Consider the following 19,614-nt stretch of genomic DNA (forward strand, 5'->3'; position numbering starts at 1 on the left):
TCACTGCAATATATGTTGTGTTAGGGCCAGCCTGAAATTGGGACCAAGGATTCCATCAGCAGATGGTGAAGTATGAGCAGCTCCCAGGGCCCGTTCTGTAGAGAAGTTTGGCCGAAACAAAAAGTCGACGCTAAATTATGGAGGTGATATCAATATGTATAATTAAGCTTCCACTTGTGGTTTCTTTTTTGAGAGCACACTAGTAGTTTCTTTAATAGTAAAGCGAGAGGTTGATTTTTAAGGGTAGGGTAAGAAATCCGCCTGTGATGCCAGCAGCTGCGAGGCTTTCGGAGGTTATGATTGACATTGCACATGTTAATCGGGAAGCAGGGGTGGATGAAATTGGTGGGATCCATAGAGATAGCGGAAGCTATAGCAGTCAAAGGGGAATTTTATCATCCTCTTCCTTGAACGTTCCCTGGAGATTTGCTGCGTCCTTTACAAATGTTTGTTTCTTGTTTGCGGTTAGAGAATGGCTGATAAGGTGCCAAAATGTAATATTATATGTAATAACTGTCTCCGACTTTCCACGTCAGTTTTTGATGAACCAAAAAAGATTAACCGGCCTGAAGATTGATGGTTTGTCAGCATCTCCCTCACGATAATAGAAACAAAATCAACTGCAAAGTTTATATTTATTTATCTATACAATTTATGGGTGAAATTCAGTAAAAGATTTAGCTTCCACTTCAAACTTCAGCTCATGCGATAGATTTTTTTTTTCTCAACTTGGAATAAAAGATGAATAATATCTGAAATGGGGGAAAATAAACTCAGTTACAAAATTCTCGTTAAAAAGGAAAGGTCAAAACGTAAAAAGAAAGAAAGATTGTATAATGAAAACAAAATTAGAAATATACATCTTCTTTGGTTTCTACTCTTGTGAGCCAGACGCGGCTTCCTTCAAGCATGTCCTCATCACTTTACCAAGCTTATTGCAAGCATCAAGGCAAAGCTGCATTGCCTGAACCAAACATTACAACTGTTAGCCTCATAACTATAGCAGCTTATGTTATCTAGACAATGAGCATTTTACGGGAAACAAATATTGAAGAGTCCATGGTACTTTTTAAATGACTAGCATTTTGATTTGCAGGAATCAGTTGCCTGAATTTTCAGCAAATCCTGATGAGAAGTAGATCAAAACACATACCTCATTAATATCTGGGGTTGACCATTCTCCTGTAAATGTTAGTTGAGTGACCTCATAACGAGAAGGCATACATGTAAGCATTAAGCTTCCATCTTGGTAGCTTTCCTCTTCGAGAACAGGATCAATCACAAGGTTTTTCCCTAGACAGGACTTGAAACCAAAATTTACACATTAAACACATGTGAAAAGATAAAGTTCTTCAAAGTGGAACTAGATCAGTATTCACTGTTCAACTTTAGAAAGGACAAAACCATTCTATCATGGATTTGAAGAATGGTATGATGCCATGCAGCAAAGAACAAGCTTCTGAATATCAATGTGCCTTTTTGTTTTCCAGTTTGTAGCAATTTGTTATCAATCATACTTTAATTGTCACACAAACTCAAACACCAAATACATTTACGTATAAGACCAAGTCTGTAGGCATGTAACTGATATACTTGCACTAGCATCATAATCATAATAGCATAGTCATAAGATAGTAATGGTCTATGTTACTAGGACCCAGGGAATGAGTACCAGAAATGGGTACATGTCTGACATTGACACTGGCATGCTCTTTTTTCTTATTTTTCTATAATTTCCATATATTTAGAGGACTATCCCTTATGTTTCAATACATGTCAGGCACATGTATTTCAATGAAAATGAAGAATTGGAGTAACGTAGCAGCCAACCTGAACTGAAGCAAAGTAAAATGAGTACAAATGAGCAGGAAGGAGGGCTCAAACCTATGCCTGCATAATGATAACAATGCTTAATGCAAACCAAAGACATTTACCACAGAAACTGCAGCAACAAGGTCATACATCATGATCCCCGCATCTGCAAGGGCAAGACTAGCACATGATATCACCACAGGAAGATCACCTGTAACCAATGTTATGAAGCTTATCAAGAAATGGCAATATAAGAGTTTAGGGCATATCCATAGCCCATAAGAATTTTGATTGATTAGATAAAACTTTTGACGCTCTACAACATTGTTAAATATTTATTTGCTAAAAAGAACATTACGTGAAACACTAGTAAGAATATGAGAACCAATTTTACAAGAGGCCATAAGAAGGTGCAAAAAAATAGATAGGTTAAGAAATGAAAGGAAAAAAAATTACTGATAAAGGCATCTGAATCAGAAAAAATAATAGGCCAATTTCAAGCCTAATTACTAAGGATCAATGAGAAGACTTACTGCCCCCAGATTCCAACACCAATGCAAAAACATCCACGGTGGTCTTGGGGAATGTTTCCAACATTATTGCACCTTCCAAAGCTTTATGAAGCATTGACGAAAACTCTTTGTGATCCGATCCCTATGGAAAGGGAGACCAAGAAATAGAATCAACTAATTTGAAGAAAATAATTAAAAGGGAGATAAAGACACTAAATCAACTACGTTATGCATATAATCTAATAGCACCACTAAAGCTTCACACTTCCAATCATCTCATATACCTGTCCTCGAACTGGAGTGGCAAATGTTGTATAGCTGACATTACAATTTAATCTCCCAGTATCACTGTACATCATTGCTTTCTTACTTTCTCTTGGCCCAAATCTAAATAGTTAAACACAATTAACAGATGAACATGTAAAGCAGTCTCAGTATTTGAAAGAAAATTTTACTAAAGAACGATAAGGATTATAAAATCCCAAAAATAGTATCAAGAAGAACATGACAATTTAACATAGATATGCACTCACACAGATACAATGACCTTGGTACTCCCAAGCTCTGCATAAGCAGATCCGGAAGCAGAATTTACTGCACCTGTCCTGAAAACTACAAATCACCAACATTTTACGATTAATTTCAACTCAGCACAGCAGAATCTAAGAAAGCTTCATTTACAAGAGGATATGATGAATGATCCATAAATTTTCTATGGAAACACATTTTCCCTAGCTCCTAGGTGCCTAAAAACTATAAGAAAACCCATTATCGTGGTAGTAATGGGAAAGATGATCACACAGCATGACAACTATGCCACTGTGGAAACCTAATGCTCTCTTTTATCATAAGCATGAACATTCAATTATATATAAAGTAGTCAGAAGAACCAAAGATAGAATATGCTGGCACAAGTAATAACAAATCATGAAGAAGCATAATCACTTAGCTACTCATTGAAATGGCCTTAATCTAGAGAGCAATGGAGAACGCTAGCCTATTCCTATACCCAGGTAATGAATCAAACTAACATACACAGAGGCACAAAAGAAAAATGAAAAATTTTTCCCCATATGGATGATTACCAAAGAATGGATAGAAAGCTTACTAATATCAAAAAGATATCAAACTTTTCAACTTTATTAGCAAAATAAAATGTAAAATTAAAACCCAAATAAAAATAACCATGGTAATGTTAAAAACAAGAGAAAAATAAAAAGGAGATAGGTTTAAAAATGAAAAGAAAAAAGAAGGAAGCTTTACATGCTGGTCGGCACTGGTGGAAGCCACGGCCATCAGGTCGGACCCAATCGAGATCGTTGTCTTTGAAAATAGGGGGGCGAGTTTTTTGGCCAAGATTCGGCGAATACGTTACCGGAGCTGAACCGGGCTTTGCGGCCATGCTTTTTCTTCTTCTTGTTTCTTTTTCCTCTATTTACTATTTTGGTTTCAGTCGCAGCTCTGCTCTACCTTTTAACTTTCAAGTTGTTCCAGGTTTTATTGCTTCTGATGCCAGGTCAAGACGCAATGCGTTTTCACTAGGAAAGGCAAAACGGTGTCGTCCAGCTGATATTCTCATGCTTACCTTCCCTTTAGGAGTGTCAATGAGCCACGTGGAGCCGAACAAAAAATTTTAAGTTCATTTGATAGGCCTAAATTCCGTTTAAAAATGGACTTAATTGCATAAATTCAATTAAGATAAAAATGTTAAAATCTGAACTTGCCCTACCATGTTTATATTAAAAATTTTTATATGATTTTTTAAAAAATATATAACACATCAAAAATACTAAAAACTAGGGGTGAGTAAAACTCGATTCGACTCGAAAAATTCGAAAAAAAATTTGAATTTCAAGTTAAACGAATCGAGTTATTCGAGTTAATCGAGTTATTCGAATCAACTCGAATTTTTTTTTTCGAATTTCGAGTTCGAATCGAGTTGAGTTTTCAAATTCGAATAACTCGAATAATTCGAATAATTCGAATATAAAACTATAATATTTTACATTTTTACCCCAAACTCCCAAACCTTTTTACTTTTCCCTCAAAACTTTTACTCCTTTCCACTTTTCCCCCAAAACTTTTACTCCCCTCCCCTCTCAACCCCCCAATCTACCCAAAATCCATTTCCCACCAAAATTTTACTCTCCCATTTATTTTTTCTCAAATTTTACTCCCAAAAAACCCTCAAAACCTTTTATTTTCTCCCAAAATTTTTACTCCCTCCCACTTTTCCCCTAAAACTTTTATTCTATTCCCATCCCACCTCTCATCTACCCCAAACCGTCCCCCTCCAATTTTTTTAATATTTTCCCTCCAAAATTTTACTCCCCCTATTTACTTTCCCTCAAACTTTTATTTTCCAAAACTTTTTTATTTTCCCCCTAAACTTTTACTTCTCACCTTTTACCCTCAAATAAAAAATCAAAATTATCCAAAAAAAATTCACTAAACATAAACATAAATAGTAATAATTTTATTTATATCTACTATTTATATTATTAAATTAAATTTCACATTTTATATTATTTATATTATTTATATTATTGAATTGTTTAGTCATATTGAATATTTATATTAAAATTGAATTATTAATTATGCCATAAAATATTCTTGTTAAAATTTTATATTGGTATCAATTTCACATTTTATTTTTAAAATAACTTTTATTAAAAAAATCATATTTTTACATTTAATATATTTTTTAATTCCAAAATACATAGTGACAAGAATCTGAAGATAATTGAAACAACTAAGCAAGCAAAGAAGCTAACCAATATATAAAAAATTAATAAATAAATTATGAGGTGATGAAAGTTAATAAAAAATTTGATTAAGGTGGACAAATTTTATTACGATGGGTGACAGTGGTTACAAGGACCCAAAATTATTTTTTAAAATTTAACTCGAACAAATATATTCGATTCGATTCGAATTCCATCTCACTCGACTCGATTCGAGAAAACTTCAAATAAAGTTAGGATGATAAAATGAGATTCGAAAACTCGATTAACTCGAAAATTTTCGATTCGATTCGATTCGATTCGATCGAATGCTCACGCCTACTAAAAACATTAAAATAATTTTTTTCTAAAAAATTAAAAATAATATGTATACTTAAATAATATTAAGATAGACACAACTCAATAAGCAAATACCTCTAAAATAGTAACAAGATTAATAATAAAATAAGAATTATAAAATATCCAAATAATAACAAAATAGTAGTAACATAATAGTGAAATGGTAACAAAATAGTGAAAAAAACAACAAAAAGTAGCAGCAAAACAGTAAAAAAAACATCAAAATTTTTTTTGCATATTTGAGCTGGGCTTGGGCCAAAAAAGCCTTACTTGAGGCCTGGCCCATTTTTTAAACGGACCTTATTTTTTTTATCCAAATTCATTTTTTAGGTCTATATTTTTACTCAAATCCTCACTTTTCAAGTGGGCCTTAAAGCTGGGCCGAGTGGCCCGACCCATGTACAAGTTTACAACCATTGTTGGAGATTAAAATCTAGCTTAATCCACATTTAGGGTAATTCTAAAATAGCGTTATGTTATTTTAGTCATTCTAGTTTCTATTAATTTAGTCAATCTGATTAATGTAATTATTTGAATTAGCTACTGCTGTTAAAATTTTCGTTAATCTATTAATAAATTAGTGGTATGACACATTAGCTTGTTGAGTGGCTAATATCTAACTCTTATTTTTACCAAAACTTAGGGACTTCCTTATAATTAGTCCAAAATGTTTTCTTTTCTCCTTTCACTTTCTCATTACTTCATTACCACGTGTTAGTCACTCAACGGGCTAATATACCACATCAACAATCCGTTGGTGGATTAATGAAATTTTTAATGACAGTAACTAATTCGAGTAAATATCTTAATTAGAGTGATTAAAATGATAAAAAGAAAACAAATTCTATTTTAAAGTGACCATGAATTTAATTTACCATAAAATCTATTTATCTTTGTATTGTGATATGTGAATTCAATTTTCTACGATGGATTTAATATTTTTTAAAAATTGAAAATTGAGTCTCAATTTAGACTGGATTCATTAAATTCATTAATTAAAACTATATGATAGTAAACCCGGATGTGGATGTAAAATTTATATAACAAAATTTAAGAAAAATTAACATGATAATCAAATATGGTTTTGGTTGAATTGATAAAGTTAAATTATTAAAATTTATGATGTTGGTTTCGAATCTTATCTTGTACAAGTACTTTTAAAAATTTTATATGAAAAAACAAAATTGCTCTCAAAATAATATTTATTGTGTTGTAAAAGTAAGGAACTTTTAATAAATGATCTCTACTATATTGAGACCCAATTGAAGGGTGACTTTAATTCAATAAAAATATTAATAATATAGATCATATTACTATTTTGCAAGTATTATATAGAAATAAGAATCGGGTATGGCAGTATGCAAATGGGAATATTTTTGTTGCATGATATTTTGGAAATATCAGCATTTAACATGATGAATTTAATTATTTAGGTTAAGATTAAAATTTTAAAATTCGAAAAAGTATAAGAGTTAAAATGGATGAAATTAAATTAACTGATAACAAAATTTAGCATAAATAGAATACGAAGCTTAATTTGCTGACAGGTTTAATCAATTGATTCCATGACTATTAACATTTAAACGACATTGTTTTTTATCTTTAATATATTATTGAAGACATAAAATTACAAGAAAGCTATAAATTCATAAATTTTGCAACTCTAATCTCAGTTGCTACATAGATTAGCAGATAATAAGAAGAAGAATGACAAACCACAAGAACCAATCATCATGTTCCAAATGATTAAATCCTTGTAAAATACTCATACATTCCAAAAGAGAAAAAAGAATGCAGATCTACGGAGGAGGTGGCCCTGGTTCAAACAGTGGAGGGCAGCAGCTTCTGAATATTCCACAGCAACACAGAAACCACAAACTGCAAACAGATAGGGAACCAGGCAGCAGCCCTTGAAATGTCAGAAATGTTTCCCTGTTTCTTTCTTCACGCACAAGTAAAATGCAATAACAATGGAGAGAACATCTTACCATGATTCCCATAACCCTCCTTCTGGAGGTGACGGAGCTAGCAGCGGTGTCGTCGGTGGTGGAGTTGGACGTGGAGGAGGTGGATCCATGTTGGTTGTGGAGATAAGACTTTGGAAAGATAGCTTATATCCGGTGAGATTGTTATATAAGTTGATGAATTACCATCCTTTCTCAAAGTCATATGACAACTACCATTCAAAGAGAGATTTCAAGTCTCTGCAATAATAATAATAAATGACACCCAACTAACACAGGAACTTTGTACTGGTTAAAATTATTTTTTTAGAGCAATGGGTGGAGTGAGACGCAATTTAAAACTTGGGAGTTGAATATTTGATGACAACTCATCTGGTTTAAAGCTCAAATGAGGAGAAATATGACAAAATTACCAGTATATATTTACTTAGGAACAAGCTAGTGAGGTCCATCAAGAAAGCTGAAAGAGGATCAATGCACTCTCATCTACAAACTTCATTTGATTTTTCATTTTCTGTACAAACGCATGAAATCCAATCAAGGAATCAACTGTGACCTAGTCCCAACACAACCTACCTATGTTTGGCCTATTCTGCTAAAAATACTCTCCAAAACAAATAAAATAACAAATAAATATTTTCTCAAAAACCCAATGGCTAACTTGTGTATACAGCATGTTAAGCCAATCTGTAGGATTGTTCTTCTCTGAGGGACTTGATAGTTGCCACATCGAACAATTCGAGTCGAGGTTCAGTTAAGTCCACTGCTTCATCATCAGGGACACCCCAACTCCTAGTATTGGAACTCAAAAGAACCAGTCTCTCCAAGCACTCAGCAGAAAGGGTGTCCCTCTGTTTTCCAACAGTTCCAATACCGTCTGTGCATAATGGCAGTGAGTTTTCGGTTGAGTTTGTAGATTCAGTTGGCATATACTCATCTGTGTCGTATAAAGCCTCAATTACACTTTGATGTCTTTCTACAAGAGTTTCATTCTTCATGTTATGGGCAGATGACATCTGCAGAGTTAACAAAAATAGTGGTATTATCGGATCCATTTAGAAGGTCAGCAGATTATGTATCGGCTTCTAAAACCGATTTAAAATCATTACCTGGAGAAAGTTGACATGAACATTTCTTCTTTTAGATTTATCCGGAGCAATAGTTGAGAGGATTTGAACAACTTCACTCATTGTCGGTCGAGCATCAGGGTCCAACAGCAAGCACTCCTTTGCTAGGTAAGCCATTATCTGCATCTCTTCTTCTGGAAAATTGCCTTTCAAACGTGGGTCAGGTAACTCTGGGGTCACCTGCTTACAATCCTGTAACCTAGGGGTAGCCTGAATGGGAGACAAAGTGTAAACAAATGTTTTAAGCATCATATCAACCGACATGCTGGTATTGTAGCACGTGAAAACAAGCTACTATACCCATATAACAAGACTTTCTTCTTTATTGTTTGATTTATGGATGGGTTGTCGACCAGTGATGAGTTCCAGAAGAACAACGCCGAAACTGAAAACATCCGACATAAGTGAGGCTTTTCCAACAATTGCATATTCGGGTGCAAAATAACCAAAGGTTCCCTGCATTCTTGCTGGAGAACTGGAACAGCTGGGAACTCCATCAGCTCTTAAACGTTTGGCCATACCAAGATCAGTTATCTGAACATGTTCAGTTTTTTTATGTCAGAAAAAAAGAAGAGTTTACAGTTTATGTTAGCCTCACATTATCAAGCGTACTCAGTATGTGTTTATGTGTTTATCCTTACTTTTGCTCTCCAGTTCTTGTCAAGAAGAATGTTTGTGGATTTTATATCTCTATGCAAAATTCTAGGAGCAGCCGCTTCGTGGAGATATTCCAAGCCCTTTGCAGCATCGATAGCAATCGAAACACGAGTTTCCCAGGTCAGATTCTCCCCCCAAATCCCATTCAAACATTCCCTCAAATTACCATTATGCATGTACTCAAATACCAGCAGTCTCTCAGCATGTTTCCCGCTGAATTCCAAACAGTAGCCAAGCAAAGGTACAACATGACAATGATGTAGCCTTGACAACAGCTCAACCTAAGCACAAAAACACTGTAAAATACCTTGTTGTGCTGGAAGTATTTTTTTTTTAAATTGAGAGTTTCCATTAACCAAAAAGTTCTAGGAAAACAAAAAAAAGAAAGTTGATATTGTACCTCTGTCGAAATGATAGAATCTGCATCAGGACCTCCTTGAACTTTAAGTCGTTTTACTGCAACAATTCTTCCATCCTTGAGCTGACCTCGGTACACATAACTACTTCCTCCAACTCCTATGAGGTTGGAATCGGAGAACTTATTGGTTGCATTTTCCAGTTCAGAGTAGGCAAACTGGAAAACTGTCCAGAGTACAGTCCCCGGGTTGCTTGGACAAAGGAATGAAGCCTTCTGAAAGCAACCTGGAAATAACCAAGTTCAGAACAAGGTTTAGAAGACAACATAAATCCAGTCAGAGTGATAATATTGCGAAAAATGATAAAATTGAATCATAGCTGAAAGCAAATCATGCTCATCAAAGAAAGGGAAGTTATAACATGTTACAGCTTACATACCTGCAACAGGCCTTGTGGGGAAGCCGATGTTAATCTTAGTTTCCGACAGCAAAGAACTCTTCTGACTTAGTAAGTTGGTAGCACTATTGCAACAAGTTTCTTTATCTGACAAGAATATTGAGGGTTGGATGGGGCATTTCGGACAGTTGTCTTTCCGATAGAAATAGCATGTTACCGAAACAATAAATGCGAGAGTTGTGAGGATTACAGAGACCAATAGAACAATTACTACAACTCTGTTAGCGTAGTGCTTTCTTGAAGCTGGCACCTCTGGAAGAGACCCTATCAAAAAATACAATAAAGTTCCACTAAATAAGCTAACCCTTGATCTCAACACCGGCCAACTTCTTTGAATAACAAGCCATAGTATTTGTTCTAAAAGCTTCTTTTATCTAAATCAGATCAACCGTGAGGTTCACGGCACAAAACAGCAGCTGAACTATATTGGATTCTTCAAAAATAAACATTTATATTTGGACTTCGGAGTCGGAAGAAAATACCAGCAGTGCAGTTGCAGGCTGTAAAACAGGTAGTATCATGATTGTCGACTGCTACTTCGGGAAACCCATTAGTGGCACATACACATGTCCACCTATCTCCACTTGATTCAACTGTCAGGGTGCCACATAATTTGGTGTTTTAGATACAACAAGATGGTGGTAAGATATTACATAAAGCATGGAACATTCTCAACATAAGTATTTATGCTTCGAATCTTATGCAATAATGTTCTTTTCTTTTTTCCATTTTTGCTCAGGCTTATTTAACCCAATGATCTACTTTCATCTGTCAAAATGCTACTACTTCGGCATTTTCATGAGACTGTAACTTGGCAAAGCAAAGGAATAAGCACATGGCTAAGGGTGAAGTAAAAAATGTTTATAAAAGGGGCCTATATATTTATATAAAATAAGCTATTCAAAGTAGGCTCGGCTTAGTATTTTTAAGTTCGGGTTAATCTTGGCATCCAAACTAATATCTAGAGAACCAAATAAGGCGATTATTTAACCTTATTTTAAATTCAAGTTAATCTTGACACCCAAATTAATATCTAGACAATAAAAAAAAGGCTATATTTGTTTGTATTAGTTTATCAAATTAAACTAATTAAAAATGTTATCTAATTTATCATATAAAATTTTATATTCTATTGTCAAAAAAAAGTTTTATATTCTATAAAAGAAATCAAGCTAATAAAATCTTTTGAAAACTTTGACAGCTAGACATAAATTATCATATTTTTAGACATTAATTAGAAGGTTAAAATAAATTTTCAGAAAAAAACTGAGTTCAAATGACAAATATCGTTACAAAATTTATAGGGGCAGGCCCTGCTATCCCCTAAATTCGCCCTTCCTAGCGCCGGCAGAAATATATGAAAGCGGTTAGAAGGTTTCAGAATTAATCTACCAAAATAATAAGAAGATATTACCTGGATTGCAATCACAGGACCTAGAACAGTTAGATTTAAGGATATAGCTCTGGTTTCCGGAAGAGCATGTGCATGTCCAGTTGCTTACACCCGATGTATTAGAAAATTCATCTGCCATTAAGTAATCCGAAAGGAAATTCAGCTAAGCAGCATTTAAATAAATAGCAAACAAACCATGAGAAGCATTTACAATTCTTCAGGTCTGGAAATGGTTAAAAGGAGAGCTAAACTTAGGTTGTCAACACATAACCTAGCAAAGGTGCAGCCAGAACCCAGTGTTTCCAATGGTAATATGGTATTAAAATTTAAAAAAAGAAAAAAGAAAAAAGAGACGAGAGAGAAAGAGATTTAAAGAGAGTTTTATTCATACTAACCACAAAGGCTTTGCTGAATCCAAATCAAACTAATGATACAAACAAGAACAACTTCCACTTCGAGCTTCATTTATCCCGATCCGAACACTAAACTGGAGAAAAAAATCTAGTTATCTCTAGGTTATAAGTCCAGAATGAATGTGGGGTGATGCTTCAACAAGATACAAATTGACCGCAAATGTGAAAGCAATGTGACTAAGGAAGGAGGATGGAATGGGCATATCCGCATTTGAATTCTTGGCGGAAGAAATTAAAACCATAAATCTTGCTTTGCAACGAAGAGACGGGCAGATTTCCCTTAAAAATTCGTAAAACACCGTGCTAAATGCAGCATATTGGTCAAGGTATTCGTTTCTATGCGTGAACCAAATGGTAGACTCCAGTTTCACTTAGACTGTTGGAATGGCCATTATGACTCTACCTAAATTCATGCAAAACCTCAGTTTTTGCATGAAAATAGTAATCTCAACTACGAAATAGGATTTATCTGAAGTATTTCAGATGCGTAACTAACATGAAATAATAAAATCAATAACCACATAAATTTATATATAAACCTTCATTAGGAGCCAGAGGATGGACACTGTTAAACTTCCCTGATTTTTGAATGCCTCCAATCTGCAGAAACCAAATGAGAGAAAAAAGCTTGAAAACTGATGTGACAAATGAATCAAATGATACCGTAAATTTGCAGATATGGAAACAGACACAAGTAGCAGAGATGAAACACAGACTAAAAGATCGTATATGATATAGCATTGAAATCTCAAACCAAGTAAAAAAGATGCCCCCACATTCGTACCCAGACTCTTAAATCTGATGATCAGAATACCAAAAAGAATGCAAATAAATATAGCATGATAGGTACTGCCAAGTTCATGTTTGGCCAACCAACAGCTTACGTTGATAATTCTGTTGTTTCAACCCTTGAGTAAATCAGTCAAGCAAGCAAATAACACTGAATACCGGTATTCTCTACCAAAAATTCTATAACAAACTTCACAAAATTCATTCGTATCTATCTACGGTCCCGGGGAAAGCAACATCGAAGCAAAAGAAAGTAACGAAAAGGCCTCCGTTGCACAGGTGTCCTAAGGGGAAACATACAAGCTCTACGGCTGTTATTTTAGTATGGGTTTTGCTTACGATTGCGGCACTCTTTAAGACTACCTGATATACTATTCATAATAATAATATTGTCTATATACCATTTGCAATACATTTAAGTAAAAATATTATATATAAAGTCCTAAGGCAGTCATGAAGAAAACCCATGTAGTTACTTCAAACATGTGGTATTATTGATTATCAAAGTAATGACATTGAAGGCATTACTTCCCCACTCCACCAGTCCAGCTGCAACTGCATTAATGGAGTAAAAAAGACACATACCTAGCTACAAAACTCAATTATGGCTTGTTTCCAGACCTTACCAAACCCTGAACTCAACATGATACTTCAAACAATAGAATCACCAAACTAAAAGAGAAAAAAAGAATCTCAAAAACTAGAATAAATTGCTTGGATGTTTAAGTTCAAACCTGGGAATATATATATAGAAAGGCAAAAGCTGAAGCAAAAAGAAAAGAAAAAAGCCAGTGTAACCTCCAGAGAGAAGCTCAAAAGAATGGAAATGCTAGCATTTACCAATCAGAATTAATATTTAGTAAAGTAATTAAGTTGAAAAAACGAACTTTGCAAATGAAGAAGAGACAGAAAACAGCACACATAAAAAATGGACAAAGACTGATGATGTTTTGAAACCATCCAGAAAATAGAATAAGAAGAGAACAAATCCATCAACCACCTCTCTGAAAACTATCCATTTGCCAACATGAAAACGACTTCTCACCCATTTTCAGCCTTCAGGTTCAGGATAAGAAAAACTGGGTTCTTTTGTAAAAATTAAAAATATTAAATAAAATTTACAACTTTGCGGAATTTTTTCAACGGTTAGAAAACGGCTTAGTTTAGCTCAAAGAGATAGAATACCGACATACTCTGCTAATGCATACGTTGGGGAGTGCAAGTAAAAGCACGTTTGTAGAGTTAAAACTTGAACATGGTTAGAGGTCCCACTTTTTGTCGAGTGTCGTCGTCCTGATTTTGCATCATTTGTGGGGGCATAAAAGTTGATATAGACCATTGGATCAAAGAGTGTCAATCATTATGATCACGTGGTTTCGATTTCTAAAAAGATAGGATTTATGGGTAATCTATACAAATGTCATTAAATTACTGCTGTAATTACTAAAAAGACTCAAAAGCTAAAAAGTCAAAAAGAAATCATGAAAATTCGGCTTACCTCTACTTTGAGAAAATAATGGCTTTATTTATGTCCTTCACTTCACCTAAAGCAAAATAAAACACTTTCGGGAGAAACCCCTTTTATTTTAATTTCTTGAATTAAACAGATAATAAATCCTGATTGAAATCTCAAATTGAACTAATTTTAATGAAAACTTAATTTTGTTTTCGAACGTTGCGTGTAGCTAGAGACAATAGAAAAGAGGTCAAATTAATTGATCATGTCACGTAGATAAAATCACTTGCAAAGGTGCGGCCTTGCGACTCCTGACCGTAGGATGCAAATCTGAGTGCTTGTGAAAGATTGGTCAACTAATCCAAGGGCTTGGATTAGCCAATTGACCATGTAGTTTGCTGATATTTTACATCATTTCTTGAAGAATTCATTCCTAGAGGAAGAACTTGAAAATGTCTCAAGACCAAAATTTGGAATCAAAGTCGATTAAACATGGCTTGCTCTTTGTTTTCAAGCAAATTCTCAAGGAGTAATACAAAAAGGTTGTGGAAAAGAATAAAAAACAGATATACCACCACCATATCATATATATTTAAGTGAAGAATTCACCCCAAAGTATCCCACAATTACATGGCTATACCTTGTTTTGAGGACAAAGGAAACCATTGCTCCCTATGTACAATGCTCCATTATCAAAATAGGTAAACAACTAAACTCCCAGATTCTCCCTTTTTCTCACCTCCATTAATCTCCCAATCCCAAACCAGTCATTTCAATGGTCTACAAGTTTTTATTACTTCACATATCAGAACAAGAAAATATACCCACCAGTTGAAAAAGACACCAAGCCTCGTTTCTTTCTATTACTCCATTTTACACCCTGCTTTCCCCAAGCCACAAAAATTAAAATGTAAATTTTCCACAACACAAAAAGGTTATTGGATATAGGAAATGATAGGTTGAGGATAATTTTCCAAGACTTCGCCAATGATTTACCTTGGCTGTGGACATGATGGGAATGGACTGAGCTGAGCTTGTCAAAGAAGCTTACGTTTACCGTGGGTGTGGACGCGCTGGGAATGACTGAGCTTGTCGAAGCTTTCGCTGCGGTGGGTTCCCAAAGAACATGGTCTGAGAACGAGTCACCATGTCTGTCATGGTAGGGGTCTGGTAAGCTTGAATAAGGCTTGTACTATCGGTGGAATCGCCTCGTGCAGTCGCTCTTTGCCAGGAATGTGAGCTCAAACCTGACAAAACATAAGCCCTTCCAGATGACTCATACACACGACGGTTTGCCATTCTTTCTTGCATCTCCTTTAGCTCAGCACACAATGCAACACATAGCCTGTCACCAGACCGTGCAGAAATTGTTTCTGATAAAGCCCTGCGACAACTCTCGAGCAGAGAGACTGCACCAGTTAGATCACCATGCTCAGCAGCGGCTCTTGCCTCAGCCATTGCCTCTGCAGCACGGAGCCTGTTTCGCTGCCTGTCTACCTCCATTGACACTATTGGTTGTCCTATTACTGTTGCCCTCTGGATCTTTACTTCATTGTCTTCTTCCAATGACACCATTTCTTTTGATATGGGGTCTCTGTAAATACATCTAACCTTCAGCAATGACATCTCATCACAGGATTCATCAACTGGAACATTGACCGTCACCAAAAAGTCTCTTTCTTCTTCAGCATACAAGTCTCCTACATCAATAGAACCTGCTTTAGCATCAGCCATCACACTGGTTCGATAACTCCCAGCCTTTATCGAATTGATTAGCAAGTTTGGGTGAGCACACTCCAGTTTAACGCATGCCTCCTGCACTACCACACTTAAAAGCCCCCCAATGCATTGAGCAAAAGCATCTTGGATGACACCCTCAGCTTCTATGAAAGAAAAGGTACCCCCAGATATTTCAGAAATCGAATGCATTGAAGCAGCATCATGATCTGCACCAAACCCGAAGGTGTGCACAGGGACACGGAGACCCGTCCCACCATTGCGCTGAATTGAGGGAGGAATAAGTGATTTATAATCAGTCCGGGAATGAGATCCGCTAGGACTTGAGACAGTATAAGTATCCTGCCCATCCGATAACAGTATGATGCTTCCAACCGGGTTCTTCCATTTCCGATCCACTATCAACTTCGCACCTTTCCTAAGCCCTTCAGCAATATTTGTCCCACCATTTGAAGTAAGAGAGTTAACAGCTTGCAACGCTTCCTGCCGTCCAGTCTCAGTCATCCGACGAAGAGGAAAGAGGCGACGGGCTGTGGAAGAGAATGCTATTACAGACAGACGGTCGGAGGGTCCAAGGTGCTGTATCACAAACCCCATAGCTCGTTTTAGCAATGCAAGCTTGGTACCGGCCATGCTACCACTAACATCAAGGACAGTGACAAGGTCAACTGGGGCACGAGAATTTTGAGTTGAGGGGGAAAATATAGTTTGGTTTCTGCTATTTAGCCCTCCACTTGAGTGGGGAGCCTTGAGATGGATTAGTATGGCAAAATTATTGTGACTGTTAGCTCTTGGAACGGCTGAAACTTCGGGATATGTCTTAACTTCTATTGCTCCAATGGAATTATTCGTAGAAGCATCCTTTTCAAAGACATTTTGTTGAGGATTCTCTTGCTGCTGATCGAGGACTTCATCATCATCAAAGGTTCCTGGCTCAGAGGCTTGGAATAGTGAAGAAACGTGCCTAGTTGAATCTAATCTAGGGGAAGGTAGGCTTCTAACAGCCCAGGCGTCATCCCGGGGCCAATCTGCTGGATTGATTCTAGATTTTCCATTGGGAAGATGAGAAGCAGGCCTCTGAAAGGGGATTTCCTTCCATTTTGCTCTGCAAACTGGACAAATCTGATTTCCATGTTTTACATTAGAAGCTATACAGTGAAAGTGGAAAGAATGGGAGCATTCTGCTGTGAAAATGGCATGGCCTTGACCTAGTTCCATCGATGTCAGGCATATCGAACAGGTTTTCTGCAGTTTGAAAGTATCAGCAGGTAAGAAGATGATACAAGCAAGGTCTAAAACGAAAGATTTAAAGCACTTACTATATCAAAATCTTTCTTTACAACATTTGCATTATTCCAAATCATTCTTTGTAACATTTAATTACTCCAAGATTACAAAAATGGCTTCACCTTAAATACAATCACAGCAGAGTAATTCGTGCTTCCTCTTTTTATAAACCATAGCAGCACCAAGCAATATACCAGAAAATCATTTATCTCATGTATTCCCAGCACTATTCAAGTTGTTATCAGTAAGATGTTAAATTAAGTAAAAATGGTGTATCAAATTGCAACAACATTTCGCAAAACAGGATCTTAACTGATGCATAGCCATCATTAACCATCCCCACAAGAGCCCATAGATTTTTAAAAAAGTAGAAAAGGGAGCAAGTGGGAATTCAAGGGCATCAAAATCCACATCTAACATCTAAATACTACTTTTATATAAAATAATAATAATAATATAGTTTGGAGGAACGTGAATATTTCAAAGGTCAATGTACGGTGCCCATCACTGGCTCTTTCTCTCTGTCATCATACAACCCTATTATTGAGACTGACTGGCACATCAAAAGAAGAAATATAATGCAACCTTACCTATCTACATGATAAAGCCTTAGATAGGGGTTAACTTTAACTACTGTGAAATCTCAAAGAAACTAAAGCTAATAAAGTAATAAACCATAAATGTATGTCAATGGTAAATAGTCAAAGCATTGTGAAGGATATATCAGGAACTCAACAAACTAAAAACTAAAGGGGTGACTTCAAAAGGCAAAGAATAATCAGACAAAACCCTCTCAGGCTAATGATGAACCTTTCAAACAAAAAAATAAACCCAAAAAAAGAAATAAAAAAATAATGTAAAGTTCATCAAAAGAAGTGGAAATGATGGGGTTTGCCCCAAAATTTTTAATTTCTATTTCCCATCACTCTTTCTTTTTTCTGAAGCTTATTAGAGCAAAAGCTCACCAATCAACGGTTCACAAGCTTTTACGAAAACGATCATCAAAAGTAGAGAGATAGAAATATTTGTGTGGAAAAGTGGTGTTATGCCGAGCAGACACAGCACTTTTCCTTCAAGGTGGAGAGAGAGAGTACATTGTACAGAGTAGAGACGCAGTAGGGTATTTTGTATTTCCTTTTTCTACTAAGGCAAAGAACAATGGTCCTTAAAGGGACTAGTCCACTTTATCCCCAATTGGCTCCATCTATGGCCTTATTGTTATTGGAGAGTTGAAAACAACACAACAACAAATACACATCCTACTGAAATTTCAGAATCACCACCATCCATCCCTACCCCACATGATAATAACGCCTTCATTGTTCAAAATTATTATAGTGATAAGACAAATGCTTCTTAATAATTACTACAATATTTTATCACACCACGAACCCTCCCAAATTGACACCAACAGTAATTTGTATTTAAATGATGTAAAAGGTAAAACCATTCAAATAAATGATAGTGCTGTGTTAGATTAAGTTAATTAAAAAAACAAATAAGCTAATCACTGACAACCAGAATCTGCTCTAAGATCTTGTTAGAGATCACAAAAACAATAAAACCACAAAACCATAACTGCATCTGCATATGAAATTAAAAAGAATCAACAAAAATTAGCCAAAAAAACACTTTAGAGAATATAAAAGAAGATAAACAAATCCTTATTCCTAACTTTTTTTTAATGAAGATATGAGATTGGTAATGAGGAAAAAAATGCAAACCTTGGAAGATTTAGGGACAGATTTGGAGAGGCGGAGGCCGGAAGAGGAAGGGGTAGGAGTAGTGGGGCGACAGTCGTTGGGTGAAGGAGACAGAGGAACAGCATCTGAAGAAAACCTTGAAGGAACATTAGCAGTATCAGGGTGATGCTTAATGGACGATGATGGTGATGAATCTTCAAGTTTTTGGTGAGGTACATACAAACACATGTTCAAGCCAAGAGCCAACTTTGCTTTCCTCCATTTACTCCCCATCATAACCCCAGAAACACACAAGTTTTTCAAGTTTCAAGATTTCTCCTTTGTTGTAGTACAAACCAGTTGTTGGTTTTTAGGATGTTTGAAAACCAGAGATGAAGATGGTAGGCAGGGGTAGCATTTTGGTTGAGAATAAATGAAGAGATGGTAGTTGTAAGAAGGCAAACATTTGTTGCAGAGGATTTGAGGTGTAAATAAAAATACTATAAGGTTTGGAGTGAATTACAAGTGAGGCTAATTGTAGTACTTAATAGAAGAAGAGAAGAGTTAGGGGAAGCTTTTGACCTTTTGGCTTTGGGAGATTGGTCAGAGATTTAGCAGCCTTTCTTCTATTCTTATTTATCCTTCCATTCATTTACTGAATTTTTTTAATCTGGTTTGGAGATGGAACCAAATTGTAGTTATAAATAGAAAAAGGCATACTTCCCAATAAGCATATTAACCTAAACTATTATTACTCCGTAAAATCTTGCACAAACTATTATTCTATTTCAACTTCCATCAATATTTTTGTTTGAAGTTTAAAAAATCGATTAAATATTTTTTATGGCCTTGCAACCATTTCTTATGTTTATGGCTTTGAAAATTGGCC

At 35.6% G+C, this 19,614-nt stretch overlaps 3 protein-coding genes across 14 annotated transcripts; all 3 read right to left on the minus strand.

The window, feature by feature from the left end:
- Window positions 1-605: 605 nt before the first annotated feature.
- LOC107906248 (exosome complex component RRP41-like) lies at window positions 606-3,830 on the minus strand. Of its 2 annotated transcripts, XM_016833202.2 has the most exons (8): window positions 3,588-3,830; window positions 2,858-2,936; window positions 2,609-2,711; window positions 2,346-2,466; window positions 1,935-2,023; window positions 1,154-1,303; window positions 861-964; window positions 606-752 (listed from the first exon to the last, which is right to left on the minus strand). In XM_016833202.2, the coding sequence occupies exons 1-7, from the start codon at window positions 3,724-3,726 to the stop codon at window positions 875-877; spliced, it is 771 nt and encodes a 256-aa protein (XP_016688691.1). In that variant the 5' UTR covers window positions 3,727-3,830; the 3' UTR covers window positions 606-752; window positions 861-874. The 2 variants fall into 2 exon arrangements, with proteins under 2 accessions (XP_016688691.1, XP_016688690.1); XM_016833201.2 differs by having other exon boundaries at window positions 606-964.
- A 3,149-nt stretch (window positions 3,831-6,979) lies between these two features.
- LOC107906246 (receptor-like serine/threonine-protein kinase NCRK) lies at window positions 6,980-13,582 on the minus strand. Of its 8 annotated transcripts, none has more exons than XM_016833195.2 (12): window positions 13,564-13,582; window positions 12,314-12,374; window positions 11,757-11,848; window positions 11,383-11,493; window positions 10,451-10,561; window positions 9,951-10,232; window positions 9,556-9,797; window positions 9,140-9,436; window positions 8,799-9,032; window positions 8,481-8,708; window positions 7,396-8,387; window positions 6,980-7,285 (listed from the first exon to the last, which is right to left on the minus strand). In XM_016833195.2, exons 3-11 carry the CDS (start codon window positions 11,824-11,826, stop codon window positions 8,049-8,051), a joined length of 1,914 nt encoding a protein of 637 aa, XP_016688684.2. In that variant the 5' UTR covers window positions 11,827-11,848; window positions 12,314-12,374; window positions 13,564-13,582; the 3' UTR covers window positions 6,980-7,285; window positions 7,396-8,048. The 8 variants fall into 8 exon arrangements, with proteins under 8 accessions (XP_016688684.2, XP_016688687.2, XP_016688685.2 ...); XM_016833198.2 differs by lacking the exon at window positions 13,564-13,582 and adding an exon at window positions 12,659-13,095 and having other exon boundaries at window positions 11,757-11,843; XM_016833196.2 differs by lacking the exon at window positions 13,564-13,582 and adding an exon at window positions 12,659-13,095.
- A 993-nt stretch (window positions 13,583-14,575) lies between these two features.
- Window positions 14,576-19,397, minus strand: LOC107906245 (E3 ubiquitin-protein ligase WAV3). 4 transcript variants are annotated; one of them, XM_041093549.1, is made up of 2 exons: window positions 18,768-19,397; window positions 14,576-17,001 (listed from the first exon to the last, which is right to left on the minus strand). In XM_041093549.1, the coding sequence occupies exons 1-2, from the start codon at window positions 19,020-19,022 to the stop codon at window positions 15,073-15,075; spliced, it is 2,184 nt and encodes a 727-aa protein (XP_040949483.1). In that variant the 5' UTR covers window positions 19,023-19,397; the 3' UTR covers window positions 14,576-15,072. The 4 variants fall into 4 exon arrangements, with proteins under 4 accessions (XP_040949483.1, XP_016688680.1, XP_040949484.1 ...); XM_016833191.2 differs by lacking the exon at window positions 18,768-19,397 and adding an exon at window positions 17,076-18,694; XM_041093550.1 differs by lacking the exon at window positions 18,768-19,397 and adding an exon at window positions 18,009-18,691.
- Between the last annotated feature and the right edge of the window lie 217 nt (window positions 19,398-19,614).

Source organism: Gossypium hirsutum, chromosome D05, assembly GCF_007990345.1.
Source record: "Gossypium hirsutum isolate 1008001.06 chromosome D05, Gossypium_hirsutum_v2.1, whole genome shotgun sequence".
Lineage (NCBI taxonomy): Eukaryota > Viridiplantae > Streptophyta > Magnoliopsida > Malvales > Malvaceae > Gossypium > Gossypium hirsutum.

Coding starts and splice junctions, on each gene's coding strand:
- LOC107906248 (XM_016833202.2), bottom strand. CDS start 3,726: ATGGCCGCAAAGCCCGGTTCAGCTCCGGTAACGTATTCGCCGAATCTT. Junction 2,467..2,608: donor CCACTCCAGTTCGAGGACAG/GTATATGAGATG, acceptor CCCTTTCCATAG/GGATCGGATCACAAAGAGTT. Junction 1,304..1,934: donor TTGTTGCTGCAGTTTCTGTG/GTAAATGTCTTT, acceptor TTTGGTTTCAAG/TCCTGTCTAGGGAAAAACCT.
- LOC107906246 (XM_041093552.1), bottom strand. CDS start 12,515: ATGCTATATCATATACGATCTTTTAGTCTGTGTTTCATCTCTGCTACT. Junction 11,494..12,313: donor TCCTCTGGCTCCTAATGAAG/GTTTATATATAA, acceptor ACTTAATGGCAG/ATGAATTTTCTAATACATCG. Junction 10,562..11,382: donor GTCCTGTGATTGCAATCCAG/GTAATATCTTCT, acceptor GCACCCTGACAG/TTGAATCAAGTGGAGATAGG.
- LOC107906245 (XM_041093549.1), bottom strand. CDS start 19,022: ATGATGGGGAGTAAATGGAGGAAAGCAAAGTTGGCTCTTGGCTTGAAC. Junction 17,002..18,767: donor CTGTCCCTAAATCTTCCAAG/GTTTGCATTTTT, acceptor TTCAAACTGCAG/AAAACCTGTTCGATATGCCT.